The sequence below is a fragment of the Muscardinus avellanarius genome, assembly GCF_963383645.1.
Source record: "Muscardinus avellanarius genome assembly, chromosome: 4".
Classification (NCBI taxonomy): Eukaryota; Metazoa; Chordata; class Mammalia; order Rodentia; family Gliridae; genus Muscardinus; species Muscardinus avellanarius.
In genome coordinates this window covers 130,938,518-130,962,743 of record NC_137789.1, presented here as the reverse complement: position 1 = coordinate 130,962,743, position 24,226 = coordinate 130,938,518, and the positions used below count along the sequence as shown (strand labels likewise).

Here is a 24,226-nt window from a genome sequence, read left to right as displayed (position 1 = left end):
AATGAAAGAAATTATAGGAATTTTGTATATAAAAAGGTAATGACAAAAAATTATGCACTGAAATCTATGTTGCCCTCACCATACAATGACAAGGCTACTATTACTAATAAAATAGCATCAGCTAACATTTATCATATATTCATTATAGGCTTATTAATACAGACAGACACAAGATTTCATATAGTCTTTGAAGATGACTAGGTAACTTTCATGAATGATCTCATCTGATTTCTATTTTATGGATGAAGAAACAGACATCCAGAAAGAAAAGGTATTTGACTTAAGTTACATAGCCAGTAAATGGCAGAGCTAAGACATGGACTCAGGCAGTCTGATTCTAGTCTGCAATGTTATCTTTTATGCTGTACTTATTCCACTTGGGGAAAAATTACATGTTCTGCTTAATACTTAGGTACTGCTTAATGCTTACGCAGTACTTTTAATTTCTGTGGGGGGAAAAGTAATTAAGTGAGAAGTCTTCAACTCCACATAGGCAAGAACATGATTATCTGCTCAATATAGAAAGAAACCAGAAAAAGATACACCAGGAAATCTTCCATAGGCATTTTCTCAGATATAAAGAATAAGTGAACTGTGAAGAATAAAGGATCCTCTGTAATCCATACAGCTTCAGTGTTAATAGGACGTACCTATCACAAATCAAGGCTTTCTTAAGAAAAGCTATAGGGTTCCATTTTTAATTGTATCACTGAAATGCCATTTGTATATCTAGGATTTAAAACAAACACTGCTATAACCACAGAGAACTAGAGGGGAAGTCAGGAGCTTTCCACATAAAATGACTGCTACAGTATAGAGAAACATGGTCCAAAGCAAGAGGAGACATATCTCCTTTTTAGATGGCACTGTTGATACCATCTATTCTTCTTTTGAGGTAACTGTACTAACCACATATAAGTCATTTTCCTCAGAGATAACCAATTAATACAGGGTTAAGGACACTTGACATTCTTCTTTAATCTAGTTTTGTTATTACCATCTATAAAAACCAAGAATCTTCTGTTTCTACAATTTGTAAGAGGCCTTTGAGTAAATAATGCATGGGGGGGGGGCAAAACTGCCTCATTATAATCATTACGGTTTCAAAAATTAGTTAGGTTCAAATGAAACTCTAGCACCTGCCATGACACACTCTGTCACTGGTTATCTGGCTGGTGCAGCTGAAATTCCGCAAGCTGCCTGCTATCACCAAGGCAGAGTGGACAGGAAATATTAATGGCCTTGTTAGACTGGCAATAAACAAGGAATCTGAGCCTTCAATTCCTTTAATGTTAAAATGAAGTTACTTTTTGGTAAGTGGAATTTTCAGAATAAATTGCCTCCACAGATTCCACAGATCTTTGGCTAAAACAATAAGACTGTCTAAAGCCTGAAGGTTGATTAAAAAACACTTAAGTGCCAAGCCCAAGTCCCAAGTCTTTACATACAATTTAAGAGGCCTATAAAGGGGAGATATATCTTAACCCAATTCTAAGCTATAAGGAGAGAAAAACATTGCATGTGGATTAGTGGAAGTATTTCCTGAGAACTCACACGTATCAGAAAATAATCAGGGGACAGGTGAATCTAGATGTACTCTAATTAAGCCACTCAGGACTGCCTTAAAAAGATAAAAATCCCTCTTTGGTTATTATCACCAGTGTCAGGTGCTGGCTTTTCCTTAATCTGTCTTCTACCTGAGATCGAAACCATTTGAGAACACCACAGCAATATCACAATTATGGCCCAGTAAAACCATAGCGAATAAGACTTTCTAACTGGAAAAATATTGTGTCTTCAGAGAAAAATTTTTCTAAGTTTGAAGAAAAAAAGAAAAGCCTGTAATGAGATGAGAAGGCCAAACCTATGTCTTGGAAAACAATAGTAGAAGCATGGATTAGGATGAACTGGTGTGTAAAACAGAAGAAAATCCTGATCCTGAAATGTCTTCCTCCAGAATATAAGGCTTAAAAACAATTTCTAAACACTTGTAGAAAAGAGAAATAGAGTGGGCTGGACTTTATTTATGCCCTACAGTGAACTCTGGGGGGACCAGAGAAGAACACTGTGTGCTGACTCACCTCGGGCTTCTTGCAGTTTCTTCAGCTCTGCTTCCCGTTCTGTTTTGCTCTGCCTACTTCGAACCCCAAGGGCACTGATGACCAACCTTCTGGCGAGGGCTGCTGAAGTCTCAGGCCGCTCCTTTGCTGGCTGGAGGAACTCTGAATGGGAGAAGGGGATGAGCAGGAGGGAGTATGGAAGGAAGAGAAAGCACTGTAGCTCCAAGTGATTTACCTCAGTAATTAACACACAAAATAGACTAACAAGGACTGCATCAGCAGTAATTAATACAAGCCTGATAGATGACTATCAGAGGAAATTAACAAGGCAAGCACAAAGAACCTTGGTTTCATTATCTGCATTAACATAAGTTTTTACAGTGACTCTATGAAACAACTAAAACAAGGTAAACTAGGTAGGATGTCATCAGAAACGGGTTGCAGCGCTGCTTGCAGTAACAACCCCACTTTCCATGTGACCATTCAGATGGCATTTCCAAACTGGTCTATTTGGGTTTTGTCCTTTAACATAAAAAAATAAAAGTGAGGTCTTTAGAGCTCCACCAGTACTGCTAAAAAGAATATCATCATCAACAAGAAAACCACTCAAGAGCTTACAGACTCACCAGCACAAGCTCTAGCTTTGGCCTTGGCTGCTCTTGTGGCCTGTGACAAGGGCCGGGTCTTCACCATGGTATGTTTAATACTCAAAGCATCTCGAGCTGAAAGAAGCGTAAGCATAAGAAAGTAGGAGATAAGAAGTGGAGTGATGCAGAAGAAAATTTAGAGCTAGTTCTTAGAAAGTATTTCCTAAATGCTACTTTTTTGTGGCAAAAAAAAAAAAAACAACCCACACAACAAGATACAAAAATTCTGCAAAGAACAATTTGGCAGGGATTATTTTGGATTATGGATCAGCAAACTATGGTTCTAGAACCAAATCTAGCCAATCACCTGTTTTTGTAAATAAAAGTATATGAATCAAAGCTATGCTCATTTGTTTATATATTGTCTGTAGATACTTTTTTTTCCCCGTTTTTGATATAACAGCAGAGTTAACTAGTGACAAAAACCTTTTGTCCCACAAAGCCTTAACTATTTACCATCTGAACCCATGTCTTGGTGGTTGAGACAGAAACCAACATTCCAACATTTTTAACTTCTCTGAATGCCTCTGCATCAGATCTACCATGAGCCCAACAATATATCTGCAATGGTCCAATCATATTCAAAGTAGTTATTACAATTTCTCATTTGGATAGTTGAAGGGGCTACTTCAAATTCATTTGTATGAGAGGGAAAAATAACAATTACTGAAAGATAAAGTCCCACTATCTTCTTAAATATTTATTTAGAATCTGTTTACGCACTTTGTCCCACTGTTTCCTAAAATCTCTATGTATAATTTGTTTATGCACTATCATTACTGACAGTTTTGTCAATAACCTTGGAAAGAAATGACTATCTCTCCAAATACCACCGGGTTAAGGTGAAAAGGGAACGGGAGAACGCATGGGTACCAAAGCACCAGACCTCAAAAACTTGTATTTATTCTGTTACCTACATTAATTGAATAAAATGTCAACTAGGTAGAACAGTAGCGAATAAGAACAAGTAACAGGAGAAAATGGGACAAGAAAGTAACAATAAATGCAGTAGGTGAATACCTGTAATTGGACTGGAGAATATTCCTAGGGCGTGTGTATCATCCACCCATTTAATATCAAATCCTTTCTTTCTGCAACAATGATAAATTTTTTTAATTTCCTACTATAAAACATTTTTCAAACAGATTGGTATTAAGCATATCATGATATGGAAAGAAACACTCAACAAGCACACAGGTAGAATGAGGATAATGACATAAAAACAGGTTAGAGGACAGAAGAAGCAGTGAATTTTAAAAGCAATAATACCATCATAAAGAACTACCTGGGAGTATTTTACATTCCCAGCCATTTTATAGACATCAACTAATTAAACCTCACAAGTCCCTTGGGGAGGTAAAGCATTTAATGTGCTATTTACAAGAGACGTTCTTATGGGCAAGGAATGAGAAAATACTGAAAGAAGAAGCAGAAGAGGAGTAGGAAAATATAGAAGAAGGTAGTCAGGGAAGGTCACCTGGATTAATGCAAATGTACATTCTGAAGCAGAAAGAAAGGGAGAGGCGAGGGAGGTATCATACTGCAAGACGTCATTCTAATCCTTAAAAACATTAAGTAACAGGAAAAAAGCAAATATAAACAGAGGCTTACCTACTTTTACTTGTTATACAAGAGAAGAAAGAAGGACAAAACAGGAAATATTATGGCAAAATTAGAAAAATTCAGAATATAAATCATAAAAGAAATTCAGACCAGATTAGAATGAATCTAAAGAATGAACTTGTATTAGAAAATTACCTTTATTTTGGAACTGAACTATATAGTGCACAAAGAGCATCAGGATGATAACAAAACAATGTTTATTCAGCTAGAAGCTAACTCAAGGACTCAAAAAGAATTCACTGAAAAGAACATGAGCTCATGGGTCAGATATAAATGGACTCAAGGGTCTGCCACCTTGAAATCTTGGGCACGTTTAAGTCTCTTGAGACTTTGTCTATGAAAATGGGTACAGTCGCTTCCTCAGAATTATGAAAATGAGATTATCCCTGACAAGGCCAAGAATGTGGGGTTGGAGCATTCAGTGGGCATCTTATGAATGGTGCTTACTATTTTTATTAATAGCACTGTTCATGACGACAATTATTTCCATTGATGAAGATGGTGATGAGAACATGAAATTAACTCTGGTATCTGACTCAGGTATTATTTTGCACCATGACCTTTAAAAAAAATGTTTTATAAGTTACTCTAGAGAAAAAAAAGGCAAGCTAAAATATCTTCCTTCTTCAACAATAAGAAAAAAAATCTTGCCGGGCGTGGTGGCGCATGCTTGTAATCCCCGCGCTTGGGAGGTGGAGACAGGAAGATCGCGCAGGTTCGAAGTCAGCTGCGCTGGCTTAAGAGACCCTGTTTCCAAATAAAAAGTATAAAATAGGTCTGGGAGTGTAGCCCGGAGATAGAAGGGCTTCCAGAAACCCCACTACCACAGAAAAAAAAAAAAAGAAAGAAAGAAAGAAAGAAAGAAAGAAAGAAAGAAAGAAAGAAAGAAAATCTTTTGAAGGAAAAAGGAATAAAGGAGGCTTTGAAGATTGGTCAGACAATTTCTTGAATATAATGGTAAGATTAACCACAACATAAAATTACCACAGGGGTTGAAGATTGAAAAGGTTCAACAGTAAAAGTCTATACTCTAGGATAGTTTACATGATGACTAGGAAAAGATTCAGATGTACTGTAAAGGGCAATTCAGACTCTGGGATTTCGTAATCCTTTAAAATGCTTCTCTTTTGGGAATACTTGGGGATCTAATAGGAAAAAGATGATCTTGTAGGTAAGATTAGGAAGAAACAAGGCAAAGGGAAGTGAACAACTCAAGAATGAATTCTTGAGGAAATTCTAGATAAACAAAATACCTTTGGTTTTATGAACTGTTATTACATAATAAGAATCTAAGACAAGCTGGAGATGTGTCTCAGTGTGAGGTCCTAGGTTCAATCTTCACTACTGGGTGGAAAAGGAGAAGATCACAGATTTTGAAAAATAAAAAACAATAAAATGAGAGTCGTTCCACTTTTGGGCTCTCCAGCATGCCTGCCAGGAATAGTGTTTTCCTTCTCTTCCCTTTCTATTTTCTACTGGTGTTGTAATAAAGACCTGTGGAAGCTGATAATATTATAAAATTTAAAAATACAATGGATAAATTGAATAGCAATTAAGCACAACTAAAGATAAAAATAAGTGAACTAGAAACTAGAGTTCAAGAAATTATTCAGAAGGTATCAAAGAGACAGGATATATGAAAGAAGTAACATGGGAGTTAAATGAGAAGATCTTGTATACATTTATTTAGCATCTTAGAGAAAGTAAAAAAAGAGATAGTGACAATATTTGAAGAGATGTCTAAGATTTCTCCAAAATCAATGAAAAACATAGCCCACTAACTTATTGAGTCCAAATAATCTCAATCAGGATAAATAAAAAGTCCACAAAGCTCACATTATAGCGAGAATGCAGAATACAAAGACAAAGAGAAATCCTTAAGAGCACCCAAAGAGAAAAGAGAGATTACAAAGTTCCTTTGACTTATTATTAGGAGGAAACCAGAACATAGTAGAATATCTTAAAGAATGATAGAAAAATACCTACCAATCTAGAGTTTTATACCCTGCAAAAATGTCTTCCAAGAATGAGGCTAAAATAATGCCATTAAAGAAAATAACCAAGTTTGTAACCAATAGACTGTTATTAAGTTAAATGCTAAAGAATATACCCACTCCATTACAGGAGGAAAAAGATTTCAGATAAAGGTATGATATGTGAGATGGTATAAATGAAGAACACAATAAATAGGTAAATCTAAACACTGAAATATAAAACAATACTAGTGTCAAATGAAATTGTAAAAGAAAAAAAATTCAAATAGCCATACTAACACATAAGTTGGGAAAAGAGAAGACAGAAATGGAATTAAAATCTCTTATCAGGCTGCATGTGGTGGCACACACTTGTAATCCCAGTACTTGGGAGGATCACACAGGTTCGAAGCCAGCCTCAGCTACCTAGTGAGACCCTGTTTCCATATAAAATATAAAATAGGTCAGGGAATGTAGCCCAGAGGTAGAATGCCCCTGGGTTTCATCTCTAGTAACACCCCCATCTTATAGTGTTTAGAAAGGGGGCAAAAACTTAGCTTTAGCCAATGGTAGGTTAATCATGCATTTTATAATTTCTAGAGTAACCACCAAAGAATAAAAAGCTTTATCACCAAAAGAAATAAATAAAAATAAATTAAAAAATGAGAGAAAAAATACCTAATTAATCCAAAAGAAAGCTAGGAAAAAGAGATTGGACAAGTAAACATACACACACACAAGGTGGCAAGCAAATATAAATATATACATACTTTTAGATATAAATACAAGCATATCAATAAACATATCAATAAATGCACCATGAAGATATATATTCTGAAGTCATCATTGAGGAGTCTTCTTAAATGCTAAAATAAGGGTCTAGAAAGACTGACATTTTTAAGGACTTTAGAAGAGTAGTTTGATATAGATTTCCAATGGACCTAGACAAGTAAACAGTAAGAAATCTGAAAACAGATGATTTTCAGAAGACTTCATCCCACTTTCCCTAACATCTGTAACCACTTGCAAATACTTACTGGTAACTGCAGAAAACCCGTAGAAGGTCTTCTGTACGAAATTCTTGGGGAAAATCATAAATTTCAATGACATGTGGGAACTCACATTCACTCAGGTCAATATCAGGAACTTCCTGGTTGTAATAATCAAATCTAGGTTCCTGGATGCGTTCTCTAGTCTTCATATTCCCTGATAACTAGGGAGGAAGAAGGACATAAATGACCAGTAAGTCCTATATATAAAAAATCCTGCTCCTTGCCCCCATGTTCCCATTCCTTAACCTTTGGCACTGTCTCTATATTAATACTATTGTTTAATATTATGATGACCACGTGTTTGCCAAATAGTTTGTTATAAATGTGGAGTATCTGAAATTCAAGCAGATAGATAATGCATGAAATTTAGCTTGTATATATCACATGGTTAAATATAGGCTCCATATGAATACATTTAGACTGATGAGGGGACAGGAGACGTAGATCAGTGGTAGTAGAGTGCTTATCTATTATGTGAAAACCCTGGGTTCAATCCCCGACACAGGAAAGGTTATGGTAAGGTAAGGTGAGGAAAGGAAAGTGGATGGAAGAAGACTGCTTAATGTGGTGAGTCAAAATGGCAACACTTAGAAATTGAACCTCGGAAAATAGTTGAAAGATGAAATAACATTTGTCTTAATAGAACTTACTGATCAGGTTCATTTCAGGGTTTCTTTCCCAGAAGTCAGAAATTATGTTTAAAAAAAATAATTTTTTTGAAAGCCAAGTATGGTGGCACACATTTGTAATCCCAGTACTTGGGAGGCCGGAGGAGAAGCATAGGTTCATGGCCTGTCTTAAAATAAATAATAAAATAGGGCTGGGTGCCGGGCGTGGTGGCGCACACTTGTAATCCCCATGCTTGGGAGGCGGAGACAGGAGGATCGCGCAGGTTCGAAGCAGCTGCGCTGGCGTAAGAGACCCTGTTTCAAAAATATAAAATAGAAAATTTGTTTAAAAATAAAAAAATAAATATAAATAAAAATAAAAACAAAACAAAACAACAACAACAACTATATATATATATATATATTAGGTCTGGGAGTGTAGCCGGGAAGTAGAAGGGCTTCCAGGAACACCAGTACCACCAAAAAAAAAAAAAAAAAAAATAGGGCTGGGTGTGTGGCTTGGAGGTAGAATGCTTCTGGATTCAATCCCCAGTACCACATATTCACACATCAAGGGAAAAAAGTAAAGAAAAAAGACTTTGGTTCACCTTTTGTTGAATGCATTAAAGGGTAAGGAGTTTAAAAGAAATTTATTAAGACAAATATAAGCAGTATTAATTATACTCAAAATCCCTAGTATGAATTACATAAAAGAATTCCAATATATTATGCTAGTAAAGGAATTAATAGAAATGAAAAATACTTAAAATTCAACCATCCTGTTTAAAAAAAAAAAAAAAAGCATGCAGCCAGGCATGGTGGCGCACACTTGTAATCCCTGCGCTTGGGAGGCGGAGACAGGAGGATCATGCAGGTTCGAAGCCAGCTGTGCTGGCTTAAGAGACCCTGTTTCCAAATAAAAAGTATAAAATAGGTCTGGGAGTGTAGCCTGGAGGTAGAAGGGTTTCCAGGAACCCCAGTTCCACCACAAAAAACAACAACAAAAAGAAAAAAAAAAAAACCAGCATGCAGAAGGCTTTTAATTATTTCACACTAAGACAGAAGGGGAAAGTAGCAGCAAAACTTTGACAGTCATTGTTCTTTTTTTTTTTTAGAAGTGAAACCTCAAGGCTACTGCTAACCACCCAAAGCCATCAGATTCTTAAGAATATCCTCTTTGTCAATCAAAAGGCTAACAATGTTCCTTCAAGCATGTCCTCTTTTATTGTGCTTTTCACGTCAAATAAGGAAAATGAGAACTTGCAATGTGAAATAAAAATGAATTATTTTATTGGGGAGGAAGAAATGGGGAGATGATTTATGCAATACCAGCAAAATGTTTATTCTTTTATCTCTAGTTCCTTTTTTCCACCAACCATCAGTTTTACATCTAAAAAAAATGGTAATAATAATAGTATTTATATCTTATAGACAGGTATGTGGACTAAATGACATGATGCAGTAAGTGCTTAGCCTATTGTTTTGCATTCAAATAAATCAATCTACTTTAGACAAATTTTAAAGTGTTTACTGTATGCCAAGGCTGTGAGCTGTACTCTTCTTGTAATCAGTTCTTAGGAATAATGACATGTGGGATTCACTGAGGTCAGTATTAGAAACTTCATGGTTGTAGTAATTGTAGGTTTCTGGATTCTGGATGTAGTAAATCTAGGTTTCTAGATGCTTTCCCTTTTCTTCGTATTTCCTGATAGCTAGAAAATTCAATGTTAATCCTCCTTTATGTAAGTTGTAAAAGGCAGGAAGAGACTTTCTTCCCACTATAACAAGAGGAAAGACCAGCTAATCTATAAAATCACAATTTTTCTTGAGTTCACAAGAGTTGAATTTGCAAAACCACCAAGAAAACTAATGTCCATAAAATGAGAAGTGCCTCCCCAAGAGAACACATAAATAGTTTTCCTTTTGGAAGACCACAGGAAGTGACTACCACACAAGTGAGCAAGAAGATATCAGCCAAACCTTTAGCAAATTCTTAAGTCCAGGGCACATTAGCGTTAACTAGAATAGTTAACTAGACTCACCAACAAAAGGAGTCTGTAGTCACTTAGAAGTGTGACACTTATGCTAGTGGCATACTACCTTGATTATCATGGCTTTATATTAAAATCAAGAAGTTTAAAGCCAGGCATCATGGCACATGCCTGTAATCCTTGGAAGGCTGAGACAAAAGAATCGCAGACTCAGACATCCTCAGCCAATGTAGTGAGACTCCCAACAACCTAGTGAAAATCTGTTTCAATAAAATGATCTGGGGGTGCAGCTCAGAGGCAGAATGCCCCTTGGCTCAATCTCCAGTGCTCCGCCCCCTCCACAGACAAAAGAAGTTACTCTTCTTTTTCTAAATTACTTTGATTATTTGGGGCCCTCTGCATTTCCACAGAAATTTGAAGCTCATTTAGTTAATTTTTGCAAAAATAAGCAGCTAGAACTTCACTGAACATATTATCTAGTTTGGGAAGTATCTGAATAGTACTATGTTTTCTAATAAATGAACATTGGATGTCTTCCTATTTAGGTATTCATTAATTACTTTCAATAATATTTTGTAGTTTTCAGAGTATAAGTTTTAAACTTCTCTTGTTAAATTCATTTCTAAGTACTTTTATTCTTTTTGATGGTATTGTCAATGAAACTATTATCTTCATTACTTTTTTTTTGTGTGTGTGTGTGTGGGGGGTTCTGGGGATGGAACCCAGGGTCATTCAACCTCCGAGCTACACCCCCTGCCCTATTTTTTATTCTTTATTTTGAAACCGGGACACACTGAGTTGCAGAGGGCCTCATTAAGTAGCTGAGGCTGTCTGCGAACCGCGATCCTCCGGTCTTAGCCTCCCGAATGCTGGGATTACAAGTACTGGGATTACAAGCGTGTGCCACCACGCCCGGCTTCATTTCATTTTTTGATTGCTGGCACTGTCTTTTCAACAACCAAACCAAACAGAACATTGCATATGTGTGCATTTGTGAGTTAGGGTAAATAATTCATTATGAGTAGTACAATGTTGACTATAAAACCCCTTAGAAACATAAATCCTAAGAAGTGATTATCAAGAGAAAAGAAAAGACAAGATGATTTGGCAAGAAAATTTGATTATGTTTTCGTACTCTAACCTGGTCAGTGATATTGAATTTGTACACCTACTTGTCATTTCTGAGGAAACGACTGAATGCTATGGCTTCTGCGATTGATTGAGAACAAAGTGTTCGTTCCGGGAAGATGGCGACCGAGAAAAGCGGGGCATAAGAGCCCCGCTAACAACCAATCTCCATTACCACAAAATCAGTGCCTTTCATAGCCAGAAAACACCATCACCAGAGAAACAAATCACCAGGCTCCAGAGAGAAAGCAGACTGAGAACAGAGCTCAGAGCCACAGAGGAGATACACCAGCCTCACGCCTGAGGACGCGGCAACAGCACCATACTGCCGGCGGCAGCGGCAAATTCACCGGATAGCTACAGCAAGCCGAGGTGAGCCGCTGCGGTACAGCCAGGCGGGATTTTTCAGCGCAGGGAGCATCTAAAGCTCCCAGTGGCTGAGCTCAGCACACGCTGCAGGGACTCAGAGTGGAACTCAAAACCAAGAAGAAATAAGCCAGCCTCACGGCCGAGGGCGTAGCAGCGGCGCCATATTGCCACCGGCGGCAGCAGCAGCGAATTCACCGAGTCCAGTACAGCTACATCTGCGAACTCAAGAACAGTGAGTCAAATTGTGGGCCCCAGAGGAGAAATCCCAGTACTGTACTCCCTGGGACTTGACCCAGTGGGGGAGGGGCGGTGGCAGATATCACACTATAGGAGAACGTGCAACCTGGCACCCTCAATAGTCTAAAGCAGCCTCTATCGACTCCCTGGGTCGGAGACTCTATGATACAACCCAGTAAAGGAGTAGTGGGGTCTGAGATACCACAGACTCGAGATCCAGAGCACCTTAAGCGAAGTCACAGTGAGCCAAGGGAAGAACCCAGAGAAGGCACAAACATCCGAAATCATGGGAAAGAGGAATAATACTGGAGCAATAAATGCCCACAACCCCACAACATCAGAACCCAATAAAACTGAAAATCAGAGATTTCTAGAAGATCAAATCAGGAAAATAACTGTAGAAATAATAGAGGTGCTTCAAAAAGAACTCAGAGAGAGCCAAAAAGAGATAAAGGATGCAATTAATGAAGTAAAGGCCTCAATTCAAAGCACAAACAACCGATTAGACCACATGGAGAACAGAATCTCGCTCTTAGAAGATGATCATTCCAAAAATGAACGCATAGTTTCTAATCTAGAAAAAAATATCCAACAGCAGGAATCTGACATTGAAGAAATATGGGCCCATTTTAAGAGAGCTAACCTAAGAATAATTGGAATAGAGGAGGGAAAAGAAAGTGAAACCAAAAGGATCAACAATCTCTTCAAGGAAGTAATAGCAGAAAATTTTCCAAACATAGAGCAAGAGGTTGATACACAGATCCAGGAAACTTATAGAACTCCCTTTAGACAGGATCGGAGAAGAGGATCCCCACGCCACATAATTGTCAAAATGACCAATGTGGAAAGCCAAGCAGAGAATCTTAAAGGCAACAAAAGCAAAGGACCAAGTGACATTCAGAGGCAAACCAATTAGAATCACTCCAGACTTCCCAAACCAAGTCATGAGAGCCAGAAGGGCTTAGAGTAACATATTCCAAACTCTGAAAGAAAACAACTTCCAGCCAAAAATTTTCTACCCAGCAAAACTTTCTATCAAATTAGATGGAAAAATAAGAAGCTTCCATGACAAATAGAAACTGAAGGAATTTATGTCTTCAAAACCAGTGCTAGAGAAAATACTCAAAGAGATTAACTACAAAGAAGAAATAGGTAACATACACCAGAACCAGAGAAACAAGATTTTCCATCCAACAGACAACTAAGATTGGTTACCTGTGGAGATTCATTAGATGTTAGTCTTTTACCTATCTCTAAATTGTATTGGTTGCTTTTATTGTTGTTAATTTTTAGGATTTCTAGTTGGAATATTAATATACCTTCAGATATAGCATTTGGAAATATTTTATCCCATTCTATTAGTAACTTTTAACTCTGTTTACATTGTCTTTGGATAGACAATATTTTTTTTTTATTTTTTAGGGAGTTTGTATACTCTTCTGTTGCCTGTGCCATTGAAATCATATCCAAGAAATCACTGCCAATTTCAATGTTGTGAGGTTTTATGACCCAGATTTTCTTCTAAAAGTGGGTGCGTGCGCGCGCGCCATAATGGTAACAGTACTCTCCTGAGGATCTAAAAAAAAAAACCATGCAAGAAACTTGACAGAGGGAGAAGTCTGTGACATAAATGGGGGAAATGTCAAAGAGAATACAACGGTATGAAGATGGAAGAACGGACAGAGCAAGACTGTGAAGGGGGTAGAAGAGTAGGACCACTGGCACAGAGGGATTAGGTACTTAGTAGTACAGAGCTTCATGGAAAAGCTCTGAGATGCAAGGTAATGACAGATACCTTCACAGTTCCGATGGACTATCCAACATAGTGGCTACCTATCACATGTGTCTACGTAATACTCAGAATGTGGCTAGTCCAAATTGAGATGAACTTTAAAGTATAAATTATACATCAGATTTCAAAGATGTAATACAAAAAAGGAATATAAAATATCATCTCATTAATGACTTCTTGCATTGATAAATGTTGCAATAGTATGTGGACATATTAAAATATATTATTTTCATCTGTTTGTTTTTATTTTTCCTAATATGGCTCCTAGAAAATTCAACAGTATACACGTAGCTCACATTATATTTCTACTACAAACTAAAATATTTGCCTTAGGAGTTGCATGTGGTGGGGGAATATTTTCTATAATCAATGTGAATCCTTCATGTTATAAGACCTACTTTTTTTTTTTAATGGCCAAGAAAGGTTTGATACACCACCAACAACAGAGGCAAGAAGTCTAGAATTTGATTCATTCCAAAGTATCTACAACAGTTCAAAGAAAAGTTTGCAAATGATTCAGAGTAAATAATCTTCAGTTAGTAATAATAAACATTTTAGAATTGTTTTAACCAGTGATTTATCTATTTATAAAACACAAATAAAACCAGATATTCCTTCATATCAGCTTCCACAAAACTATTCAACTACACTTACTTCCCAGAAGTGAGGGACTGAAGACTTTTATGGCCTATTTTAGACTGAAAACAGGTGTGCAAAATATTATCTGACTTGGCATGAAATAATCACCCTGATGTCTATTTGTGGAAGTAAAATATAATAATGATGGAGGGTAAAAAGTCACAGGCATGAATCAATGGACTTTTTATTGTTTAATCCTTTGTTGAAAATTATTCCCTAAATATAAAATATAAAAATATGTTCCATTTTGTGGGATAAGGTTGTCTTTACATCTAGTTCAATGGGCATGCTGCATGGGCATGCTGCATGGGCTGTTATTATCCCGATTACTGTATACAGATAGAAAATTGCATTACAGAGAGGATAATGAGAATCCCTAAAGTTACAAATCAAATTATTGACAAAGTTTGAAACATAAATCTAGTCCCCTAACTAACAATCTAATACTCCTTCCGTAACAAGTGAAATGGCCTTGAGTATATAGAATCAGAAACAATGATGTAACAATACTCAAGTTAAGTAATTCTCTCTGATTGAAGATTTAGGGATACAAGAAGCTATTATAGGAGGGAGGGAGGAAAGAAAATATCAATGGCAAAACTGAAAACACAACTCAGGGCTGTTCATTTCTTTCTAATCCTATATTCTAGATAACATAAACTACAAATTAAACTTCCAAAATACTATTTTGATCATGTTATTTTCTTGCTCAAAAATATTCAATGTTCCTATAATCTGGCCCCAATCTACCCATGGTAGGCAGAATAATGGCTTCTCAACAGTGTCCACATCCTAATTCCTATAGCCTGTGAATATGTCACAGAATGTAGTAAAAGTAAACTAAGGAAGTATAATTATGGGCACTAATCAGCTGGCCTTAAAATGGGAAGATCATCTAGATGGGCCCAGTGCAACCAAAAGGGTCTTTTAAAAAGCAGCAGAAGAATTAGTGTATCCGAGTAATGTACCTTAGGTGTAAGACTCGACAGGCCACTGCTGGCTTCTGGACAGAAGGCTACAAGCCAAGGTGTGTGGGCCACCTCTATAAGCTGAAGAGACAAGAAAACGTATCCTAGAGCTTCTAGAAAAGAACACAGCTCTGCCGATACCTTGATTCTATTCTAGTGAGTCCCATTTTGAACTTCTGATCTCCAGAACTGTTAAGATAGTAAATTTGTGCTATTCTAAGTCACTCAGTTTCTAATAATTTATAACAGCAGCAGTAGTAATTTACTATTTTTCTTATATTACCTCATGTCATCCTGTAAAATATACCAACTTCCCTCCAGGGAATAATGACTACCAGGCCTCCACACATCTTGTTTCTCCATGCCTATCATTTTGGGTTACATTAATTTCCAAGGGCTTTAAGCACCTCTCATTTTGCACATCTCAAAGTATAATATTCTGTAATGGACACACTCAAATACCATCTCTTCTAGGAATCCTCCCCCCAAATACCCCAAAGTATGTATAATCTGATTTGTCCTCTGTAGTTCTATAGCACTGGGTCATTTGTACTTTATAGAATTCATTACATCACACTTTATATTACAGCTAGACCCCTCCAACCTTATTCTGACTACCTAATCATCTACCCAACATAATACATTAGAAAAAGAAGTTGAACAAATCATTTTAACACTATGCAAAAGAAGAAAGTACTACCAGTTTGCAGACAAAGAAGAAACTTTGCATACTCTTCTTCAGTGCCAAGTAAAGAAATACATTAAAAAGACAGTGAAAAGTGTAAGTCAGAAAGAGGGATGTGTACAGAGGCACAGGGCCCTGCAGGAACACTGTATTTGTTGATTAGTTCAATATGGTTACTATAAAGATAACATGAGACTTCAGGGAGTGCAATATGCTAAACTGTACCCCCTTCAAATTCATACGCTGAGCTACTACAGGCTGTGAACTAGCTCGTAAAGAAATACGGAATGCGCTCAGATAGGTCCTGAATTTGTCACTATCAGAAGTTTAGGTAATTTGTTGATTTGGATTTTCTTGATGATTTATTTACCAGGGCAAAGCAGTTAAAGTTTATGGTAAAAGGAAAGAAAAAAGGTAATTCATAAGACCTTATTTTTAAGGCCTTTGAATAGGTAGTTAACTTCGTTAGGGTATATCCTATCCAATAGTCTCATGTCCTCACAAGAGGAGAAATTTGGACACAGACAGAGGGAAGACCACATGAAGACAAGCCTAAGACAAAGACCTCAAATGCAAAGACCCCTATCAATACCTTGCTTTTGGACTTCTAAACTTCTAAATTGTGAAAAAATAAACTTTTATTGTTAAGCCATGGTATTCTGTTTGACTGATTTTATATTCATCAATCCAAGGTATTCTGTTAAGGTGGCCCACACAAACCAGTATGTGGCTGGAAAGGAAGACTGAATCTTCAATTTCTTCACCAATTAAGGTTTCAATTTCGTTACATGTCATATTTAGCTCTATAATCCTCTACTGCACAGAATCTTGCACAAATTGGATAGTCAATATATATTTTTGGAATAAATAAATAAAACACATATGCCCTAATTAACTGCCCAAATACATGCTTAACAAAACTGATTCAATCAAGAGCTCTGTCAATAAGCATTTGATTTATACAACATAGTTTTGTTTAAATAATTTTGGATATCACTCTGAAATTTTAGGGATAAATAGTACCTTTTTTCTTTCCCTTTACCATAAACTTTAACTGCTTTTCCCTGGTAAATAAATCATCAAGAAAATCCAAATCAACAAATTATTTAAACTTCTGATAGTGACAAATTCAGGACCTGAGAGCATTCCGTATTTCTTTACAAGCTATTCTCACAGCCTGTAATAGCTCTTCTGCTCATGATCCTTCCTCTCCCAAGACCCAGCTTCTTGAAAGCTTTCTCTACCAACTCCAATTTGGTGATATCTTCCTTCACTATACTACTATATAATAACACCTCACAGTTGGATATTGTTAGGGTTTGGATCTGGAATGTCCCCCCAAATCTCATGTGTTGAATGTGGTCCACAATGCAGAAAGACTCAGAGATAGGGCGTTTAGGCAAAGATTGGATCATAAGGGCTCTGGCCTTAATAGCTGGAAGAACTACTGGAATGTGGGACCTGGCTGGGGAAGTAAGTCACTGAGAGTGTACCACGCACACCCTCTTTCTCAGCCCTTCTAGTACAATTTTGCTGCCTTGGAGCCAGCAAACCATGAACTGAATCCTCTGAAACATGAGCCAAAATAAGTATTTCTTCCTTTAAGTGTTTGTGTCACATATTTTGTTCACAGCAATGAAAAGCTGACAAACACAGAACTATACCACATCTCATCAGTTCCAAGATGCATCTTTTTTTACATCTTAATGTTCAGACATCAGGATAAATCTTATAAATACAGTGTCACTGCTTGTCTACATATGTGCAAGCAAAAAAAGCATCAGTACAAACACTAACAGAGAGGATGGTCAGCAGAGTAAAAGAAAATTTCAGAATAAGAAAAAATATACTTAAGTATAAAGATAGCTTAAGAATCAAATAACAATTTTATTTGGGTATTGTTTTTAGAAATGCATCAAAGTTCTTAACAACAGAGTGAATAATAGTGGCGGGAAAAGCATCAATACCAATGACTGAAACAAGAAATTATTAGAGTTGGACGATGAACACAAGTAAAATCTCATGCAATTTATTTTACCTGCATGTTTCCTTTGGTATATGTAAAAGAATGCTATATGACAAAAATGTATGTCCAATCAAGTCTAGAGTTTAAAATTCTAAAGGGAAAGCACTATGTCAAAGGTTTTTCTTTCATAGTATTACATAAAATATAGGTAGATTTCATAATCAAGAGCATTTTCAATTCAATGAAATAGAACACTAATTTATTGTACTAGTAATTTTTTTTTTTTTGTGTGTGTGTGTGTGTGGTACTGGGGTTCCTGGAAACCCTTCTACCTCTGGGCTACCCTCCCAGACACCTATTTTTTATATTTTTACTTGGAAACAGGGTCTCTTAAGCCAGAGAGGCTGGCTTTGAACCTGCACGGTCCTCCTGTCTCCGCCTCCCAAGCGCTGGGATTACAAGCATGTGCCACCACGCCCGGCTATTGTACTAGTATTTCTGAGAATAAGACTCATGAGCTCCACAAGACTGCAAATTCCTTAACATGTTATCCTTCTCTTTTACTTCTCATATAAACAAGATCATAGCTAGGCACAGAAGCTATTCAGTATCTGTTGTCTAGCTAGCCTAGAACTGCCAGTTAGAGGCAAAGGCTTTAAGTCATGGTAAGAGCCTAGGGTTGGAAACCAGGAGGCATGGTTTCTAGTGCAAACTCTGGCATTAACTAACTTAGCTAGGTAAGTACAAACATTCTGAGCCTTAGTTACCTTAGAGGTTAGACTCAGGCACAGAAAGGCTAGAGCAGACTCCTTAGTGTTGAATGAGTTCAAAGTCTTATGGCACTAATGAGACTTATTTTCAGAAATAACTTTCTTTATAAAATTATTTGTATTTATTTTTTATTTTTTGGTGGTACTGGGGGTGGAACCCAGGGGCTTTCTACCTCTGAGCTATACTCCCAGACCTATTTTATGCTTTATTTGGGAACAGGGTCTCACTAAGTTGCTGAGAGCCTCACTAAGTAGCTGAGGCTGGCTTTGAACCTGTGCGATCCTCCTGTCTCAGCCTCCCAAGTGTGGGGATTACAGCGTGCACCACCACACCCGGCTATAAAATTATTTTAATTACACCTATTTGAGGGCATAGTGTCCTAATTTTATCTATGTGTACAATGTATAAGGATCAGGTCAGATTATTTAACATTTCCATTTCCTTAAACATTTGAAATAGTTTCTGATTAACATAGTACTTGCATAATGTAATCTTTCAATACAGGTATACAATATATACTATGCAAATCAGAATACTTAACACTTCCATCTCCTTATTACTTTGTGTGTGAAGTCTCTGAGCTCCTCTACTAGTTATTCATAAAATGTGTAATAGGCTATTGTGAATTATAGTCACCCACTGAGCAGTAAACTACCTCCACTTACTTCTTCCGCCTGAATTGTGGTGCCTGCTACCCAATGTCCACCTCCCTCCCCCCCTTTCCTGGTATCACCTCTCTCCATCTCATTCCCCTGCTTTCCTGGTGTCACTATTCTACATTCAGATTGATTTTTGTTTTTTAGCATAGGTATGAGAGAGAATACACAGTATCCCTCTTTCCATGTCTGGCTTAAGTAGTGCATTATATACAGGGCTGTTCTCCCATAGCAAAAATCTCTCTTTAATGACTTTAGTATTAGTCCTTTGTTATCTAGCTCTCAGAGCAACAGGCAATAGATATATACTTCTGCAGATTCAGATCCACGAGTGTAAGGAGTAAATCAACCAAGCATGATGGCAAATACCTGTTAAACTCAGTACTTGGGAGGCTGAGTCAGGAGAATTACAGGTTTTAGACCAATCTCAGCAACATAACAAGACTCATCAATCTAAAAAAAAAAAAAGACCCTACTTAAAAAAAAAAAAAAAAGCTTGGAGATAGAATATTCCTGGGTTCAATCCCCAGTACTACCAAAAGAAAAAAAGAAAAAAGAAAAAAGCAAGCCAATCTTGACATAGGCAAGCAATGCAATATCAAGCAACAGCATTTCGGTGTTGATACTTCCAAGTCCAGTACATTCACTTGGCTTTTCCTTATAAATCCAAGCCGTTGACCAATTTCCACATAAGACCCTTTGTATACAATTGGTGATTAGCACTTCCATTCTCTCTGTCCAGGTGCTTGGCCTTGTTGCAAATCTGTATCTCTCCATATTTTAACCCCTGAGTCATCATACAAAAAGGAATTCTGAATTCTGGCTACCCATTTCAGTAGTCAGGCCTATAGCTACACACTCCTTTCCTCCTCAGTGATTCTTTCCAAAGCTCTACAACAGACTAACCAGAGTATCAACATTTTCTGATATAAATAATGAAATTAATTCAAATTACAGTGTGGATAAGATTTAATTCTCCCAAAGATATATGTATTTTTTATCTTTAACCAAACTTTTAAACATAATGGATGAAGTTGTCTGTTCTTACCTAACCAGGGAAGGACCATTTCCTGGCTATCAACTCTAGTCTTCTTGCTTCCTGTTATTGTTACTAAACAAGTAATGGATTAAAAGTAGTAAACATACCACCCCTTCTCCAACTGCCCACTATACCTGACACACCACTCTCATGGGAACTCAAAGAAGCAAAAGCAATGCCAAGACAGAAGCAGCAAACCAGGAATCACTGAAGCTTCAGAAAATAATACTTAAATAAAAGCCTCCCTTGGGCTGAAGATACAAGCCTGGAGTATTTACTTTTCCTTAGCTTTGAAAGGAGATCTGAATTAAAATGCTGCTGACATGTATACTGACTCACAGGAAAGAACACTATGATACACATCTAACAGCTCAGAAAGGAGATTTTTTTAATTTTAGGAGACACCTGGGTTTTCTTGGTTTGTAAAAGAGCAATTGAACCTAATGATGTTCCCTCTTTCTTGGTGAATCATAAGTCTAGTCATTATTAACAGGTTGGACACAAAGTACAGTTCAATCAAAACTAGAACACAGTTCAAGTTCCCAACGCCCTGTCAGTAACACCAATTCAAAAAATTTTAGAAACACATTGATTATGAATATGTTAAAATGACCTGGAGGTACCTGAAGATACTGTGAAGACATAAATAGTAACAGAAGGGGAGTGGCACATGCAAACTTATGCATTATTCATTTTCTTTCTGTAAACCTAAAAGTGTTGAAAAATAGTCTGTTTCTTAGAAAATAGAAAAATAGATAAAATATAGAAGTGGGAACTATAATTATAGTATCTTTTTTAACAGCTAACATGAAACTATACCACAGTTTAGTTCTGGGGGAGCCAACCAACAGCCAATCTCCTTTTGGAGTCATTAACTTTTTTTTTTTAATTAAACAGGATGTCTATGAGTTGATCAGAGCCTCACTAAGATGCTGAGGCTGGCCTCAAACCTTGATCCTCTTGTCTCGGCCTACCAAGTACTGAAATTATACATGGGTGCCAATATGTCCAACTTGGAGCTTTTGTGTATATCATTCATCAAATAATCAAAACCTTTTGGTACATATTTTATAAGGCTGCTTCATATATTGTTTTATACCAATTATCCTTCAGACTGTTATGTGACTAGTCATTTGGTTATATACCATATCTCCAAATAAAATATAAAAAACTTTAGAGCAATGGCTGCAATGTACCACAGTGCCTTTATTATAGTAGTAAGAATAACATATCTGTCTTTATAATGTCAAACTCTAAGCACTCAGTATTTGCTACTTAACTGAAAAGTTAACTACTTACAAGACTCCTACAAGATGGAAAATGGATTTGTTCTCTTTGTGTTTCATATAATTTGCTTTAAGTGGTGAGCTTAGATTTTTCCTTTCTCTTTTGAATTTTCCACTTACAAATGGACATTTTCAATGCCAGGCGTGGTGGCGCACGCTTGTAATCCCCACACTTGGGAGGTGGAGACAGGAGGATCGCGCAGGTTTGAAGCCAGCCTTGCTGGCTTAAGAGACCCTGTTTCCAAATAAAAATATAAAATAGGTCTGAGAGTGTAGCCCGGAGGCAAAAGGGTTTCCAGGAAACCCAGTACCACCCCCCCCCAAAAAAAAGAAAGAAAAAGAAAAAATGGACATTTTGCAGACTATAGTAAGATGACATATGAGAGAATGAGTAAGAAAACAAAGAGGAGGAAGACTGGGGGGAATGGGTGCTATTCCTTCACTCTCCTTTATTCATCATTATACACTGTTAGTGGCCTTCTTTAACAAAAGAGCTTTCCAAATGGGAGGCATAAAAATACAAAAGAATGAGGAAGTGCAGGTGTGGCAAACTAGCCTGCAATCCCAATACTTGGGAGGATAAGACAGGAGGATCACAGGTTTGAGGCCAGCCTTAGCAACTTAGCATGACTGTTTCAAAATAAAAAATAAAATAGAGCTGGGGTGTAACTCAGCAGTAGAACCACCCTGGTTTTAATCCCCAGTACAAGAAAACAAAACAAAACACAAGAGACTCCTTATTTATCTCTACTTAAAAACTCAAATAAAATACAGATATGGCCAATGAAGTTGCCAAATTCCAGTATCTAACAACACTGTGTTATGTTGTTGGTACCCCACTAGTTCTCTCACCAATAAACTTGCTGATCAATAGAGGAGATAGAAGGGACTATGAAAATTTTTTTCTAGAGAACGGTAATTCCTGTAATCTTGTACCAAGGTCTCAGCAGGCTAAAAACAAGTCCTGACCACATACTCTCTTTTATCAACTCCAGCTAAAGTTTCTGGGCATTCCCTTCAAGAGATTAAGGGTGATCTTTGGAGATTCCTGAGAGTTGCAGTTCTGGGAGCTTAATAATGATTTAACTATGCCTTTCCTCCTGCTGGCAGTTTAGGGACAAATGTCACAGGAGATTGCTTCACATGCCAAAGGCTGGCACATTCTACTCTACAGCATACCTTCCTGCCTGTTAAAAATATTATATATATGTCCTCCATATGTTAAGCCATTATCAACAAATAAATAGGCAAGCTGGGAAAACAGCCAAAAATCTTAGATTGGAAAATTTTCAAGGTAGGCACTCGGTTTAGCATTTAATAAAGTTTGTTTGGAACAATATAAATAATAAACTAAGAGTAAAAGTCACCAAAGGGCTATTAATGTTAATGGATTTGTAACACTTTAATAATAATAATATTATATCTTCTAAAACCCAAAGCAGAAGAAAACATGTCACAAGGGAAGGGTTGGTTCCTCAATTTAGTTCTTCTATCCTACCTCAATTAGGAACTGGATCTGTTACCTGAATTCCATTTTTGAGCCATCTTCTCTTTTCTTATCCCAAAACATAGACCCCACTCCTTCCTAAATCCCTCCACAGACATCCAGGCATCGGTTGTCTTCAGCTAAAAATACTGCATACTCTGTGTAGGTGCCATTCTCAGCCTAAAGTCATATCAATGTCCTCTTCTAATTATGTCCCTACACTCCTCAAAGTACTGAGTTGGACCTGAAAACCCGAGTCGCATGCCTGACGCCCACACCTCCAATACAGAGCAATATACCTAAGGTCCCACACTGAATATGAGTTTCAGCAGCAACGGTGTTTTGAAAACCCCTGGAGGCTACCCTAAAAAGACAGAGCCCCAGTTCTGTCCTGTGATCCCCATTTAATCAATCAGTGTGCACTGTGTGCGGTTGTGTGTGTGTGTGTGTGTGTGTGTGCGCGGTTGTGTGTAAAGGCCTTGCGTGCTACACCCTTGCTCACAGAACCCACTGCTTCTGTCCCCACACGCACGGCTCTCTATACTCTTCAGTTCTTTATTGACTCCTATGAATGCCACTTTCTTTCTCAGACTACGGACTTCTAATGCTCTGATCCCTACAATGTCTCTATGTTCATCAAACTCCCCACATGATTTCAGTCTCAAATTTCTGCCTAACAATGACTTTCTTTTTTTTTTTTTTTTTTTCGATACTAGGGGTGGAACCCAGGGACATTCTCAGTCTCACTGAGTTGCAAAGGGCCTCACTAGGTATCTGAAGCTGGCCACGAACCTGTGATCCTCCTGTCTCAGCTTCCCAAATGCTGGGATTACAAGCTTGTGCCACCATGCCTGGCCCAAGTGATTTTCTAGCCACAGGATGACCACCATCTGTAGTTCCCCACTCGTATTCCGATATAGAGTTAAGTTTGTGTATATACGCCTTTGAGCGGTGGTCCTGAAATTTTACATACATCAGAAAAACCTGAAAAAGTTATAAATACACAGGGTTGCTGAGCTAAAGAGTTTGCAATCCTAACAAGTTAACAGGTAATGCCCATACGGCTGGTTAAGACCCATGCTTTGGAACCATCATCTTTACGAATCCGATGAAATCGTTGAAGAAATCCACATACCTATTCATCTGCATGTAAGCTTCAAAGGATTTGTGGGCATTCATTCATAACAACTCTGCTCTGGACTTCATCCTAACAGATGTTTACAATATGATGCTTCCTGACATGAACATTA

At 37.3% G+C, this 24,226-nt stretch overlaps 1 protein-coding gene across 1 annotated transcript in view; it reads right to left on the bottom strand.

Moving 5' to 3' along the window:
* R3HCC1L (R3H domain and coiled-coil containing 1 like) overlaps positions 1-24,226 on the bottom strand; it is a gene marked incomplete at both ends in the record, with an annotated part of 33,756 nt that overhangs the window by 7,440 nt on the left and 2,090 nt on the right. Inside the window, 4 exons of the mRNA XM_080693900.1 lie at positions 2,082-2,222; positions 2,687-2,782; positions 3,728-3,798; positions 7,341-7,516. Coding sequence (XP_080550026.1) covers positions 2,082-2,222; positions 2,687-2,782; positions 3,728-3,798; positions 7,341-7,516 — 484 coding nt within the window. The remainder of the gene's footprint in view (positions 1-2,081; positions 2,223-2,686; positions 2,783-3,727; positions 3,799-7,340; positions 7,517-24,226) is intronic.